At 45.9% G+C, this 16,087-nt stretch overlaps 2 protein-coding genes across 2 annotated transcripts; one reads left to right on the forward strand and one right to left on the reverse strand.

Moving 5' to 3' along the window:
* The first annotated feature begins 5,518 nt into the window (after positions 1-5,518).
* LOC109786407 (COBRA-like protein 6) lies at positions 5,519-7,822 on the forward strand. Its single transcript, XM_020344975.4, has 5 exons — positions 5,519-5,964; positions 6,065-6,144; positions 6,239-6,695; positions 6,813-7,277; positions 7,362-7,822. The coding sequence occupies exons 1-5, from the start codon at positions 5,901-5,903 to the stop codon at positions 7,637-7,639; spliced, it is 1,344 nt and encodes a 447-aa protein (XP_020200564.1). The 5' UTR covers positions 5,519-5,900; the 3' UTR covers positions 7,640-7,822.
* Positions 7,823-9,089: 1,267 nt separating this feature from the next.
* Positions 9,090-12,723, reverse strand: LOC109786398 (COBRA-like protein 1). The gene is made up of 6 exons (XM_020344966.4): positions 12,453-12,723; positions 11,350-11,429; positions 10,424-10,889; positions 10,058-10,217; positions 9,691-9,968; positions 9,090-9,541 (listed from the first exon to the last, which is right to left on the reverse strand). The coding sequence occupies exons 1-6, from the start codon at positions 12,541-12,543 to the stop codon at positions 9,249-9,251; spliced, it is 1,368 nt and encodes a 455-aa protein (XP_020200555.1). The 5' UTR covers positions 12,544-12,723; the 3' UTR covers positions 9,090-9,248.
* Between the last annotated feature and the right edge of the window lie 3,364 nt (positions 12,724-16,087).

Below are 16,087 nucleotides of genomic sequence, written 5' to 3' on the forward strand. Positions count from 1 at the left end.
CTAAGAATAGCGTTGGCTATAGATTTCTAATAGTGAAATCTGAGGTACCTGACCAGAAGGTCGGTACAATCATAGAGTCTAAGGATGCTACATTCTTTGAGGATATTTTTCCCATGAGAGATATGCAAAGCACTTCTAGACTGGAATCTGATGAGACTCCTGAACCTGCCATTCCGATGGAATACTATGAACACAAAAGTGATGAAAGTTCCACGGAGGATGACGAGGAAGCTCCTGTTAGGAGCAAGAGACAAAGGACTGCAAAGTGTTTTGGTGATGATTTCCTCGTGTACCTCGTGGATGATGACACTCCCAGTTCCATTTCAGAAGCTTATGCATCTCCAGATGCTGACTACTGGAAGGATGCTGTCCGTAGCGAGATGGATTCCATCATGGCTAACGGGACATGAGAGATCACTGATTGTCCTTATGGTTGCCAACCATTGGGATGTAAGTGGGTGTTCATGAGGAAGCTAAGGCACGATGGTACTATTGAGAAGTACAAGGCTAGGCTTGTGGCCAAGGGTTATACCCAAAAGGAAGAAGAGGATTTCTTCGACACTTACTCACCTGTGGCTAGGCTGACAACCATTCGAGTGTTACTCGCTTTGGCTGCCTCGCATGGTCTTCTCGTTCATCAGATGAACGTTAAGACGGCTTTCCTTAATGGAGAGCTAGACGAGGAAATTTACATGCAACAGCCGGATGGCTTTGTTGTAAATGGTCAGGAAAGAAAGGTGTGTAAGCTAGTGAAATCTTTGTATGGCCTGAAACAAGCGCCTAAGCAATGGCATGAGAAGTTTAATACAACTTTGGCATCTGCTGGCTTTGTTGTTAATGAAGCTGACAAATGTGTATACTATCGCTATGGTGGGGGCGAAGGAGTTATACTGTGTCTGTATGTCGATGACATACTGATATTTGGGACCCACCTCAAGGTCATTGAGGAGGTCAAGGCTTTTCTATCTCATAACTTTGAGATGAAAGATCTGGGTGTGGCTGATATTATCTTGAACATCAAGCTACTGAGAAATACTGAGGGTGGAATTAGACTTTTGCAATCCCACTATGTTGAGAAGATTTTGAGCCATTTTGGATATTCGGACTGCAAACCTTCTGCAACACCATATGATCCTAGCGTGCGGATTCGAAAGTTCGAAGGCACGGCTGTAGATCAATTGAGATATTCTCAAGTGGTTGGTTCACTCATGTACCTAGCTTGTGCTACTCGCCCTGACATCTCATTTGCTGTGTGCAAACTGAGCCGGGTTGTTTCCAATCCGGGAGATGTGCATTGGCATGCTGTTGAGCGAGTGATGCGCTATTTGCAAGGTACTGTGAACTACGAGATTCACTATTCTGGGTACCCGACGGTACTCGAGGGGTATAGTGATTCTAACTGGATATCTGATGCTGATGAGATGAAAGCCACAAGTGGATATGTCTTCACACTTGGTGGTGGTGCTGTTTCCTGGAAGTCTTGCAAGTAGACGATCTTAACCAGATCGACTATGGAAGCAGAACTCATAGCATTAGACACATCATGCGTCGAAGCAGAATGGCTTCGAGAGCTTTTGATGGATTTGCCGGTAGTTGATAAACCTGTCCCGACTGTCCTTATGAACTGTGACAATCAAACAGTGATTGCCAAGGCTAAGAGTTCAAAGGACAACTTGAAATCTACAAAGCACATAAGAAGAAGATTAAAATATGTCAGAAAATCAAGAAACACCGGAGTAATAGCGTTGGATTATATCCAGACGACTAAGAATCTGGCAGACCCTTTTACAAAAGGGCTATCACGGGTTGTGATAGAAAATGCATCAAGGGAGATGGGTATGAGACCCACGTAAGTTGCCATGGGGGTAACCCAACCTATGTGATCGGAGTTCCCGTGAATTAGGACCTGGGAAAACAATCCAGCGGTCAACTGAGGAGAGTATCCTTAATTATCCCACTCCGTTGGAGATGCAATAATACTCTTAATTCTGTAAGGCAGGCTGACTTTTGTCTTAATGTGTTCCAAAGCTTATGTAAGCAAGATGCTAACCTACAGAGCATTCTTTAAAGGAACGCACCTATGTGAGCCCGACTGCTGGTCACAGTCTATGAGATTGGGTGATCTCTAGGAAGCTCATGAGAAGGTACGGAGTATGACTAATAAGCTCCACCCGTGGGGTTTAGTCTTCGGCAGCCACGTATCAGCTGACAATAGGCGAAACTTCTACACGCCAAACTGACAATACAAGGCATAGTCCATTGTTCAGTTGTGAAGAAGTCTAATCCTATTGCTCTAGGTGGAAGTTCAATTTAACAGTCTCCACTGAAAATTCTGGTATATCAAACATTGTTTGGAACAGTTGACAAACTTATGTGCCTCGAGATCTGGTGGGGGATTGATGGATTATGGATGGGCTTAGGCCCATATAAGACAATAATCCCTAGTTAATCTCTAAGGCCCATGCATGTGTACGGCAAGTGGTGGGAAGTATTGGAAGTTTAGTCCCATACTGCTACAGTAAGAAGAGTGAGACCTCTTTATAAGGGCTGCTCTACCACTTGCTATTGGGAGCTTGGGAATAGGAGCTGTACACGCGCGCTCCTCCTCCTCCGCCGCCCGCCTCGCCTCGCCTCGTCATGACGCGCGCGCCGCGGGTTGCGAGAATGAGCCGAGCCGAAGCTTATTTTTGCCGCTCAGGAATGGTTAATTAATTGTTAATTAATTAACGAGTCGCTTACGGAAGCGCCACTGTCCGAGACGTTGGACCGTGGGCTGTTCGCTGACTCGGTCGTGGGCCTGGCCCAGGCCCATCTACCTGACGGCCTATATAAGAAGGCACTGGCCAGTGGAGTGAACCCTAACTCAGTTCACTCACTCCCTCTCGTACAACCCTAGCCGTCATCTACTGTTCCTCTCCTTGTGCTGCTTCCGGCGATCCCATCCCGACGACCGCGTGCACGGTTGGTCGGGAGAGCAGGTGCCTCCGGAACCCTGTCGTTCGAGATCCTGCCCGGGAGAACGGCAATAAGGTTTTTGGGGAGCGTCTCGACGCGACTGCTCTCGATCCGTCCCCGTCTCCGTTCGCCTCTGCTTCCACTACTTCCCCTGCATCGACCCCATGGCTGACGACGCCGCCGCCAAGAAGAAGGCCTCGGCCGATCCCGAGGCTGCCCCTGCCGCCGCCGCGTTGGCCTGGCCAACCGGAGTGTATGACTCGTTCATCCCTTATTTGCTCGTTCATGTGCTAGCCGTATATATGCTGTTCATGGATGTTTCGGTTCTACGTACTGTACGTGCTCACATGCTTAGGTATCGGCATGAGATGCATACCGTATTTGCCATGCTTACTGTTTACTCATGGATTAGATTAGTCAGAAAAGTGCTAATATTTCCAACATGATTTTGTTGCACGGTGAGCAGGTTCGTGCGGTTCTTGGTCTTGCACAGATTTAGCTTGGTTTTTCCATTCTTGCACTCTCGATGATACCTAGTTAAGTTTGTGACAGTTTGTGACTACTTTAGAATTCAACAATACACACCGATATGCCTCCTCGATCCCAGCTTCACAATTTTCACTAAAGTTTCTACTAATAGGCTTAGGCCTTTTTTGATTTAGAGGAATCTTGTAGGAATTTCATAGGATAGGATTTTTATAGAAAAAAGTCCTTTATAATCCTTTGGTTTGTAGTAATGAAATCCTATTCCTATGGAGGAGTTCTTCCTATCCTCCATATTTCATAGGAAAATAAACATTAGTCTAAACTCAATGAAAAAAATCCTATGATGTGAATCAAAGAGCATCTCCTTTCCTATTCCTACTCATAGGATTTGAGATACATGTCATCTCATTTCCTACAACTTTTCTATTCCTACGTTTTTCCTACCCTATAAACCAAAGGAGGCCTTAACGCGGTAGCCGATTATGTTGACTTTCATATAAGAAAGCAATATACTCGATTGAGTAGTTATCCTAGAACCGTTCGTAACATGCACTAGAAGAACGTGAGTGGGGTAGTATTCAAGACCGACTTTCAAAAAACTTGTGATAAAGTCGTTGTAACAGCAGACCCTCAGGATGAAAGGTTTCTTGAGTAATGACGCGAATGGATCCAAAATTTTGTCACTGGTGCATGTCATAGGTCATTACTTTCAAAAAAAAAAGACTATGCCAGGGTGACCCTCTGTCTCCAATATAATTTAACATTGTTGCTGACATGTTGGCCATCCTAGTTAAATGTGCTAAATAGAACACTCAAATCATAGGAGTAGTGCAACACCTTGTGGATGTGGGTCTCTTTATCTTGCAATATGTCGATCATACGATTCTTTTTATAGAACGTGACTTGGACAAGGCGAGGAATCTGAAACTCTTGTTTTTAGCTTTCAAACAAATGTTAGATCTTAAAATTAACTTCCATAAAAGACAATTCTTATAGTTTAGAGAAGCCAAAGAGGTGGCCCAAGTGGCATGGGATATGGTGTGTCGGTCCAAGGAATTAGGTGGACTAGGGACTCAGGAGAGTAACTTAGACTAGTGTCATGCATATGACACCGGTCTTTGTTACTACCTTCATAGTATAAAGTAACATACAAGTAGTATCATAGATGATAGCATTTATTACATTAGTACAAAACTACAAATGCCCGTGCGTTGCACCAGGCGAAAAAAGAAGCACAACCCGCTTCCGACCGAAGTTGCGAAGGGCCGCCGAAGTTGGGTTGAAGCACCGCGTGCCGGTGTTGGTGCTGCAATGGCGCATGGCCGGAGCTGCGACGGTCTGTCGACGCTGCGTTGGAGCACCACCGCCGGTGTTGGCGCTGCCATTGCTGCCGAACGCCCAGCTCCGCCGACGAGGGATGCGGGATGCGGCTCCTGCTTGTGAAGCCGCGCGGCGCTGCAGAAGCAGCGACTCATCACTCATGTTGCTTCTTCAGTGCGAATCCAACGGCTGCGGGGAAGAATCTGACGGCTGCGCAGCCTGCTGATCCGTAGCAGTGCCAAATGTGGATTTGGTGAAGTGAAACTGATTTTTGATGAAGCAGAGCAGTCCCAAACAGACCCTTAATGATATGACGCGCAATTCTCTTGGGCGTTCCAGAAAAGAGATACATCAGTCGTTGAATTAGAATCTAAGGGCTCTCATTAAATCGACCGAAACATGAATCGTTTTCGTAGAAACATTACGTGCTTGGGACGCAAATATACGGCATGGGCCACACACACACGTTTTGAGAATGCTCAGGTGTGTTCGGACGTTGCAGCGTCGTGATCGGAGACCAGCCGCAACGGCCGGCCGCCGCTACTACTAGTTTCTACAAAATTCCATTTCCCGCAAAAGAAAGAATCCACGAGACAGGAACCAAACTGTTCCTACTCCCACTCCGGGCGCGGCCAGACCACCCACCACGTTGCTTGGCCGGAGAGGAACCAAACCGCAAGCAAACCCCGATCCAGCCGGCCAGCCAAAGGCGCACGCCACGTACGTACGTCGCGCTCGCGCACCGACCCGAGCCACCATACCCAACTCCGCGCGCGTCCCGCGCACAGGGGCGACATGGTGCCGCTCTGTCGAGTCACCAATCGCCAAAGATCAGAGCCCATGTGATGTGACCATCAGTTCAGCAGCGCGCGCACACATGCGCAGCGCCAGACCGATCGAGGTTGGTGGCGCTTTGCCATCGAGATCGCGCGGGCGCCGCCGGTGGCTGGCATGCCTTGGCTTGCCGCCGAATGCACCTCCTGCAAAAAGCCACCCGCCGCGCGCTAGCTAGCCCTGCTCCGGTGCTCCCTTTCTTTGCCTTAAAGCCCCCGGCATCGCACGCGCACCACAATATCTGCGCCTTCTGGTGAGAGTACGTGTGTTGGTTGTTCTTGCAGGCACTTGCACGCGTGGTCACCATGGAGCTGCCCCACGCCGCGCTCGCGCTGATCGTCGCCGCGGCCGCCACGCTCTCCGTCGCAGGTTCCTCCTGTTCCCTACGCTTGTGTTTTGGCGAATTCGATCATGGTTTGTTTGCTTCGTGGTGGTGCTGAGCAGCGTGTTTTGATCTCGTGCATTGCAGTGGCCTACGACCCGCTGGATCCCAACGGGAACATCACCATCAAATGGGACGTTCTCTCGTGGACGCCAGACGGATACGTCGTGAGTATCCTCTCCGTCTTGAATTCTTGATCGACCGTATCAGGAACAATGCGAACGAACTAACCGATCGATTGCATGCGTGCGTGCATGGCAGGCGACGGTGACGATCAACAACTTCCAGACATACCGGCAGATCATGGCGCCGGGGTGGACGGTGGGGTGGACGTGGGCGAAGCGGGAGGTGATCTGGTCCATGGTGGGCGCGCAGGCCACGGAGCAGGGCGACTGCTCCAAGTTCAAGGCCAACCTCCCGCACTCGTGCAAGCGCACCCCCGCCGTCGTCGACCTGCTCCCGGGCGTGCCCTACAACCAGCAGATCGCCAACTGCTGCCGCGGCGGCGTCGTCTCCGCCTACGGCCAGGACCCGTCCGGCGCCGTGTCCTCCTTCCAGGTCAGCGTCGGCCAGGCCGGCACCACCAACCGCACCGTCAAGGTCCCCAAGAACTTCACCCTCCTCGGCCCCGGCCCAGGCTACACCTGCGGCCCCGCCAAGGTCGTCCCCTCCACCGTCTTCCTCACCGCCGACCACCGCCGCAAGACCCAGGCCCTCAGTACGTCACTACGTCCTCACCTTCTCTCTCCTTTTCTGTCCATGCATGCATGCATGAAATAGTTTTGTAAGTAATTAACGAGCTACCATGGATGGATGAATATAATGGCGCATGCAGTGACGTGGAACGTGACGTGCACCTACTCGCAGCACCTGGCGTCCAAGTACCCGACCTGCTGCGTCTCCTTCTCCTCCTTCTACAACGACACCATCGTGCCCTGCGCCAAGTGCGCGTGCGGCTGCGAGCACAAGACCTGCGCCCGCAGCGAGCCGGACTCGAAGCGGCTCATGTCGGCGTCGGGGAAGAGCAGCGCGCACGCGGTCACCGCGGTGCGCGGGCACGTGAACCGGCAGAGCGCGGCGCCGCTGCTGCAGTGCACGACCCACATGTGCCCCGTGCGCGTCCACTGGCACGTCAAGCTCAACTACCACGACTACTGGCGCGCCAAGGTGACCGTCACCAACTTCAACTACCGCACCAACTACACCGGCTGGACGCTCGTCGCCCAGCACCCCAACCTCGACAACATCACCGAGGTCTTCAGCTTCGACTACAAGCCCGTCGTCTCCTACGGCTCCATCAGTAAGCAAATCTATCCCCATGGACCATCAATTCTCTTCGTTTCATCTCACTGAGTTTGATCTTAATCTGCTTGGTCGGGTGCAGATGATACGGCGCTGTTCTACGGGATGAAGTTCTTCAACGACCAGCTCATGGAGGCGGGGCCGTACGGGAACGTGCAGTCGGAGGTGCTGATGCGCAAGGACGCCAGCACATTCACGTTCAGGCAGGGGTGGGCGTTCCCGCGGAAGATCTACTTCAACGGCGACGAGTGCCGGATGCCGCCGCCGGACTCCTACCCTTACCTGCCCAACTCCGCGCCGGCGTCGCTCGTGAGCTCCGCCTCCGTCGTCGTCGCCTTCTTGGTTCTACTCATGGCATGAGCGTCGGAGGCGGCCATGATGTTTTGCCTGTAGATCATAGGAGAACGTTTTGGGCTTCAAGGTTGAGATCGGTGGTGTTTTAATCTGGATATAATTAAACGCAAGTTTTTCCCCATTTCAAGTAGAGCACGCAGGACATGAGCAAAAATTCGGCAGATTGCGATCTCCCGTTTCTGACCCATAGCACTTTCTTCTGTTCATTGCTGTTTTTTCTTTCTTTCGAGAAAAAAACCCTGGCCTTTGCATCAATGCGATTGCGATGCACATATCCATCTTTATTAAAGCTGATGTAAATTAGAGATTTCAAATGAGTCTAAGATAGCATCTAGATGTGCAATCAAACATAAAAAGAAAAAGGAAAAGGAAAAGAAATATTCCGCACAAATCTTCATGTAAATCAATGACATAGGAGTTGGATGTGCAATACTTAGGATACATCTGATGTGCTTTAGCAAAACCGATTTCAAATAACCTCAATTTGCATGGGCATATGCTTTTTTTTCTTCTTTCCGAGAGCATACATGAAGCATGAGCTCTACGTGTATATATTAAGATAGAAAGCAATGATTATATGAAGAGAAAAGTATGTTTTTCGTCTCTCAAATTCCCCAAAAGTATAGACTTGGTCCTTCAAAAATTTTTGGTACATATTTGGTCCTTCAAGTCTCAAAACCAGATAGGTTTGGCCCGAAACCAGATTTTAAGCACGCTGAACGGGTTGGACCATGTTTGACCGGGTTTGACCGCTTGACTAGGTTTGAATGACGAACAGTAAATTGAAAAGCATGTTGGTTGTCACAAAATTTCATATTTTTTTTGAATTTACTATTCATCGGTCAAACCTGGTCAATGCCGTCAAACCCTGGTCAACATGCTCAAAATCTGGTTTTGGACCAAACTTATCCGGTTTTGAGACTTAAAGGACCAAATATATACCAAAAATTATTGAGGGACCAAGTCTATACTTTTGGGGAACTTGAGGGACCAAAAAACATACTTTTCTCTTATCTGAATGTGCTTTTCATATCCACAATGGGAATAGATGTTCTATACTTCTCTGTTTAGTGCACATGAAATATTTTAAAAGTCATATTTCCCAAACTTTGACTACATTTATAGAGGAAAATATCAATATCTTATAATAATAAATAAATATCATTAGATACATCATTAAACATATACTTATAGTAGGACTAGTATTTATTTGGTATTATTTCTGTTGATATGTTTCTCACTAAACTTGGTCAAACTAAACAATGTTTGACTTCCAAAAAAATATGCACACTGCACTTAGGAATAGAGGGAGTACAGTCAATATCTATCTTTATTGTGTTTTTTTCTTTATTAACAATTTAAAATGTTTTGCGTTGAATTAAGTATCTATTTTGCCTTAGTTAGAATGCACAACAAGTATCCCCGCAAAAAAGAAAAAAGAAAGCACATCCAGTAGTAATTGTACAACCATCAGTCAGAGCTTCAAGATAGTTGTCATCTAAACCTTTGTTCGGCAGCCAATGATAGTTGTCATCTAAACCTTTGTTCAATAATCATGTGAAAACCTCTGTGCAATTCCATCTAATGTATTCATTCCTCCTTGGACCGACCTTCACTACACATGAACCAGAAAGAATGCCAATGCTGCCCAAACGGTTATGAATGGAATGGTAAGTGATGCCGACAGTCGATGAGAATCGTTCGGCAGCCATGGGTACGCATCTGGAGGCGGCATCACGCAGTTCTCGCCGTTGAAGTACACTCGCCTCGGAAACGCCCATCCTTTCTGGAAGGTGAAGGTTGCCGGGTCCTTCCGGAACAAAAGCTCAGACTGAACATTTCCATTATGCTGGGCAGTCATGAGCAGGTCATTGTAGTACTTGATGCCCCACATCATCCCGGTGTCGTCTGCGACAAGAGAGCAATAACTTGTCAGTAGCTGGAACATGAACATTTTTTTTTTCTAACTCTGCATCATCAGAATGATGCATGGAGACAAATATACATTGCATAATGTATAAGTTTTCAGGGGAAGATGATTGAAGCAAAGCCCTCACTTATTGTTCCATAAGGGTTCAGATCTTTGTATCTGAAGCTGAAGATAGTGGTCAGGTTGTTGAAGTTCGGGTGCTGCGCGACGAGGTTCCACTGCGAGTAGTTCATCAGGTAGTTGAGGTTTGTCGCCGTGATCTTCACCCTCCAGTATTCCTTGTAGTTAGCCTTGACGTGCCAGTGCACCCTTATTGGGCACATATGAGGAGAGCATTGCACGAGAGGTACCGGGATGTTGGTGCTATCCCCGGGCACGACAGAAGCCAGATAAGGTGAGTTGGGCCTGCCAAAGAGGACACCCCAACAGTCACATATATAACTGAACACAAAAGTTGTGACTCCTGTTCTTGTATCAGATGCAACTCAACTTACTTGATACAACTCACTGGGTTTGTGCTGTTATCTTGGCAGCCACATGAGCACTTATTGCAGTCGACGATGGTGCTGTTGTAAAACGATGAGAGCACAACGCAGCACGTCGGGGATCGTCCCGCGCCGAACTGCGAATATGTGCACGTCACATTCCATGTCTCTGCACAAAAGAAACACAAACTATCACCAAAATGCTAGTAAATGTTCTTGCCACGGCAGGAAGATCATGAATACCACGTCGAACAGTTCAAAAGCTTCGCCGGGGGTTTATCCTCCTTTTCGAAAAAAAAAGCTTCTTCTGAAATATACTACTACTGCTATGCATCAAATGGTGGTAGGGTAGATGATGAAAAATGAAGATCTTACTGATGGCCTGGGTCGTCCTCCTCCCATCCCCATCCTTGTCAATGAACTTGGTAGGCTCTACCTCCTTTGCAGGCCCGCAGGTGTACCCTGGCCCAGGGGCCTTGAGGGTGAAATTCGTGGGCGCCTTGACAGAGCTGTTGGAAATCCCTGCCTGACCAACAGTGACATCAAATGTGGCAATGGCGTTGGCGGGGTTCTGTCCCCATGAGCTGAGGACTCCTCCTTTGCAGCAGTTTGGGGTCTGCTTGCTGTAGGCTGCCCCCGGAAGGAAGTCCACCACCTCCGGGTCCGTCCGGCAGCAGTGCGGCGGCGGCTCCTCTCTGAACCTGGAGCAATCGCCCTGCTCCGTGGTTTGGGCGCCGGCCATTTTCCAGATTATTTCTTTCCCCGCCCACACCCAGCCGAGCTTCCATCCCGGCGCTTGGATGTGGCGATACTGCTGGTAGTTGTAGAGTGAGACAGTAGCCTGGAGGAAAAAGGAGTTTACAGCTTATTTGTCATCAGTTTGGAAAAGATTAGTGGACAGGATAAAAGATTTTGTATGGACTGTGGAGGTTGCCAGCTTATAAGTTGTGCAGCTACATCTGAAGAAACCCTAAATGCTGCAACAAATCGGTAAATCATCGTGTCATATGACTTCTGATTGTTATAAGATCAGCCAAATAGACCAATTTTCCTGTTGGAAAAAAAATATCAGGGAAGCCAAATGTTTTGTGTCATTTTCTTTTTAGCATCTCCTTGGCCTGCAGCTCCATACAGTGTTGCAATATCAGTGCACCATCTATTATATTTTCCTATGGAAGATTCTTTCTCATGGAATTTGCTGACTTGTGTAAGAATGGAGAAAGCTGTTGTGGACTTGTGTAGCGATAGGGGCATTCACCGAATTGGTCTTAGCTTGGAACAGACTGAACTGGCTTACTTACCACGTAGCCATCATGGCTCCACTTCTTCACATCCCACTTGATCGTAATGTTCCCAACCGGATCAAGCGAATCGTACGCATCTGCAAAATGCCAAGGAAATTTGCTTGGAGCATGGTTCCACAAAAATGAAAGGATATCATGGTAGCAGACATTTATCAAGTTCAAACTGGACTGAATGTTTTTGAAAACAAAATATCACATGTTACCATAAATTGGACTGGATTTTTTTGAACAAGGGCCATAATAAATTAAACTGAATGAACACTAACTGGAGCTGTCATTTACAGTATCAAGTTATCAAATCAGTGATTAAACTATACCCATTTTACTCCCACTAACTGTCGTCTACATACTAAGTGGAGGTCACAATTTTATCATGATGCCATCCATAAGGCGGGTTTTTCGCTGACTTGAAACAGAATAGTGTGCACCCACTCAGTCTTCCTGTTAAGTGCACTTGGTCATAATACAGACCAAACCTAGTACTACATGGCTTACATGGACTTGAAAAGGGATAAACCTAAATCAGTGAAACCAATTCGATTTCATAAAATAAAATAACGCGAAGAGTGAAGGGTGTGAGAAGCCTAGAAGTGTTGTAATCTCAAACTTTTTTGGGGAGACAGTGAAATGTGGGATGGGGAACAGGAGATCCCTCCGGTTACAGTCAGGCTCTCAGGCTACGTGAAGGAACACTGTAATTGACGTGAAAACAGATCATTCAATTCAATGGTTGCAAGAAATATTAAAGATCGGCGATATCATGTGATTAATTGAGGGGCATGCCCCCGATTTCATTTCATTTCATGAAAGGAAACCAATAAAACAAAGTCGTCCCAAAAATACATTCCCAGATGAAAATCGCGTCTTGATCATGACCATCACATTATGGCGGAAGGAGAAATCATCGCCGTTACCAAAATTAGCAGGGCGAACCAAATCCCACTGCCAGTTACCCAAATCCCCGTCCGTGGATCCCTAGAACTAGCCCACATCTCGCCCCCGAACGATCTTGCCCGAGCAGCGCATGAATCGACGAACAACTCGGAGAAATCAAGAGCCCTTACCCTTTTTTTGAGAGAGAGGAAATCAAGCGCCCTTACCCGACGACGGCACGAGCGCGGAGAGGGCGAGGGCGAGGAGGAGTAGCGCAATGGAGGCCCTGAGGGGCCGGAGCGGTGCCGCCGCCGCCATGGCTGATCGAGTACGAGGTCGCTCGAGTGAGTCTCAAGAACCAGCTGCACACCCCTGATCACTCCACTCCCTCGAGTACGATGTGCTCTGCGCGGAAGGGGCTCGAGAAAAGCGGGCGGGGTCAGAGAGTGAGGGAGAGCGAGGTTTGTGCCTGTGGCCGTGTGGTGTGGCGTGGCGTGTGTGTGTGCGAGTCAGATTTGTTGTTGCGCGTAGCCGTGTCTGTCCGTGTCTATGAGCTATTATCGTGGGAAGCTTTCCTCTTTGCTGCCGTGGGACGACGGTGGGAGTGCAAGTGTGCAGCCAGCTACCGAAGGGCTTGTTTGTTTCTTGGAAGGAAATACCACTGGGTAATAGGACTGGTGGGAGTAGCTTGTTCCGGATGGATCATCATTACTGCCAGCCGTGTTTCTGGTTTCCTTCCCTCCATTTCCGTGGTTCCGGCGCTCTACCGATGACTGTCACGTTGCTTTTTCCCGGCCTTTGTTTGGTTCACTGATGATGAAAGTAGGATTTCTCGTCGCTTGGTTGACCGGGCAAGTAGTATCTGATGTTTGGTGAAGCCGGATGTCCTGATTAATGTGCGTGATGGATATCTTCATCAGTCCTCATGACTAGTGCTCGCTGATCCGAACCCAAGGTGCCTTTTCTTCTTCTAGACTGGTAATAAAGCTCAGCTTTTCGTGTCTTATGTGCGCAATCTTTCCCTGAATAAAGGCTAAAAGCAATTTCCCACTACTAGTAAGTAGTAGCGCCAACGGCCATCGGACGGCACGGCATATTAAACCAGAGTCTTGTGCTGCTGCAAACGTTTTCGTTTCCTTACACTTTGGAAATTAGTTGAGCCGCACCGTTTTTTGTTTTGCGACGAGCTCGGTTCAGTTTGAAATTTGTCACGGCGCGTCTAGAATTCCCACCTGCGGACGTCCTCGGAAGGTTGCGGACGAAACGCGCGTGCGTCGGCGTCGCGTATCCATCCATGCAGGTCTCATGAACGTACTAGCTAGGTACGACAACCAACATCCAGCTGGACAGCGAGCACCGACGCATGCAATGCAGGCGCTCAGCCGCCGCATGCTCCTCTTCCGATCACAGATGGAATTCCGTTCAAAGCGGAAGATGAGAATGACCCGGAGCACCTGCGCGGCGCAACCCATGCGCCCGTCCGCCTTGGCTGAGCCGCCGGTCTCGTTCGTGTCGTGTGGGCACGCTCCTCTCCCATTGTCCCGTCGAAAGCGTTCTAGGGCGTGGCTGGCGGAGGCAGAACTAAAGTCCAGGAGGGAAAAATTATGACCCCGCCTCAAGTCAATCAGGATTCTAATCTTGGGTACCAAAAGGTCTATAGCTGACCAAGCCACTCGGCCAGTCTGTCTGTCAAAACAAAAGTTAGTCGGTCATGCACTCAGGCTACTTCCACTTCTATGTGCTCGTGTTAGGATCTCACTCAGTTGACTAGGATTCAGAGATTACAACTCAACTCGACGAATATTTCAAGCACCTTGCTGTCAAAATATTGTCCATCTGCGAGGATGTAGTGCATTTATTTTAAAAGGCAGTGAGCTACTACGGAGTATGATATAAGCATTAACAATAGATTCATTATTCCCCGGACTACACAAAGTGAAGATGCATGCTCCATGTGTATTATTTCAAAACAATAATGATCATGCTCATTACCAATTCAACCATGCATGTTCATCAATCAATTTCCAGCACAATCATGTTCGTGTACGACCAGCACTCACATTTCACAAACAGTTAGTCTTAAAGAACCATTCACAGGCATGCCATTGTCAACTTTACAAAGCTTGAAAACAAGCACTGGTTATCAAGAGGACCATTCAAAGGTCTGCACACAACACAAATTCTACCATACTTGGTGCAACGAAACATCACTTTAGCTAGATTTCAGTCAGTTGACTTTTAGTTTTGTGGTCAGTCGATTTTCTGACCGTTGGATTGTCCTTTAAGATTTGTGTAGTTTTTCTTCTTTTTTCTGCCACGTTTTGCTGGTGTACTAGGCTGGGCTGTTTCGATTCGACTGACTCCTATTTTGGGTCAGTCAATTTCGTTCTTGGGCTGGATTTTGCTGTGTGCATGCTTTTCCTCATGATTTGCTTTTGTTTTCTGCACATGTACGCTTTTATTTTTCTATTTTTCAGTTGATTTTTGTTTTTTTTCTTTACGTGCATTTCTAGATGTTGAGTGTGTGTAAACATATACATGTACAAATTATGTTAAAGTACAGAAACTTCACTCTTATATATTAATTCTACATATTATAAAATGTGCTAATTATGTGCAAAATTTTATTTTATTTTAATTTTCTTTATTCTTCAGGGTAATAAAAATGTTAATTGTTTTGTGCTAATTCAATAATTTTTTATATTATTATGTGTATGAATGCATGAAAGTACTATACAATATTTGTGTAAATTATACTCGACAGCTGAAGTTTTATTATTATATGTGTATTCACTGCATATTATAAAAAGTGCAATTTCACTGCAAAGTTGTGTGCAAGTTTTTTTTTTATTTTCTTTCTTCTTAAGAGTAATACCAATGTTACTAATTTATTCTCTCTTACAAAATGTTATTTGTTTTATTATGTATAGTTTATAATTCATTTCCTGTTTTTAAGGATGATACCAATGCCACTAATTTGTTCCTTGTTTAAAAACTTTGTTTTTATGTAAAATTCACTATTATATGTTTATTCTTACATAACTTAAAAGGCGCAATTTATGTGTAAATTATGTGCAAATTGTATCATTATTATTTTTACTTTCTTTCCACTTAAAGGGTGGTACCAATGCCACTACACTTGATTTCTTCTTAGAGATTTTTTTTGTGTTCGTAAGTAAGTATGCACGCAAGTATGATATACCATGTGTGTAAATTATAGTAGAGAGCAAAAATTGCAATGTATATGCTTATTTTTTGCATACTAAAAAAGTGCAATTTCAGAGCATACTTGTGTGCAAGTTATTTTTTAATTATCTTTCTTCTTTAAGGGTTTCATTTTCCCCTAGAAAACTTCATTATTTTTATTACTTTTATTTTATATTTTCTTTCGTCTTAAAGGGTTCCATTCTTACATAGAAAACTTCATTATTTTGTTTTAGTTTTAGTTTTTGTATTTTTCTTTTTTAAAGGGTTTCATCATTCCATAAAAAACGTCATTATTTTATTTTTTTTATTTTTTTTATTTTCTCTCTTCTTAAAGGGCTTCATTCTTCCTTAGAAAACTTCATTATTTTGTTTTAATTTTAGTTTTTTATTTTCGTTCTACTTAAAGGGTTTCATTCTTCCCTAGAAAACTTCATTATTTTGTTTTTCTTTTTGTTTCTTATACACTTTCTTCTTACAGGGTTTCATTCTTCCCTAGAAAATTTCATTATTTTTTTAGTTCTAGTATTTGTATTTTCTTTCTTCTTAAAGGGTTTCATTATTGCATAGAAAACTTCATTATTTTGTTTTAGTTTTAGTTTTTTATTTTCTTTCTTCTTAAAGGGTTTCATTCTTCCCTAGAAAACTTCATTATTTG

The sequence above is a fragment of the Aegilops tauschii genome, chromosome 2 (assembly GCF_002575655.3).
Source record: "Aegilops tauschii subsp. strangulata cultivar AL8/78 chromosome 2, Aet v6.0, whole genome shotgun sequence".
NCBI lineage: Eukaryota > Viridiplantae > Streptophyta > Magnoliopsida > Poales > Poaceae > Aegilops > Aegilops tauschii.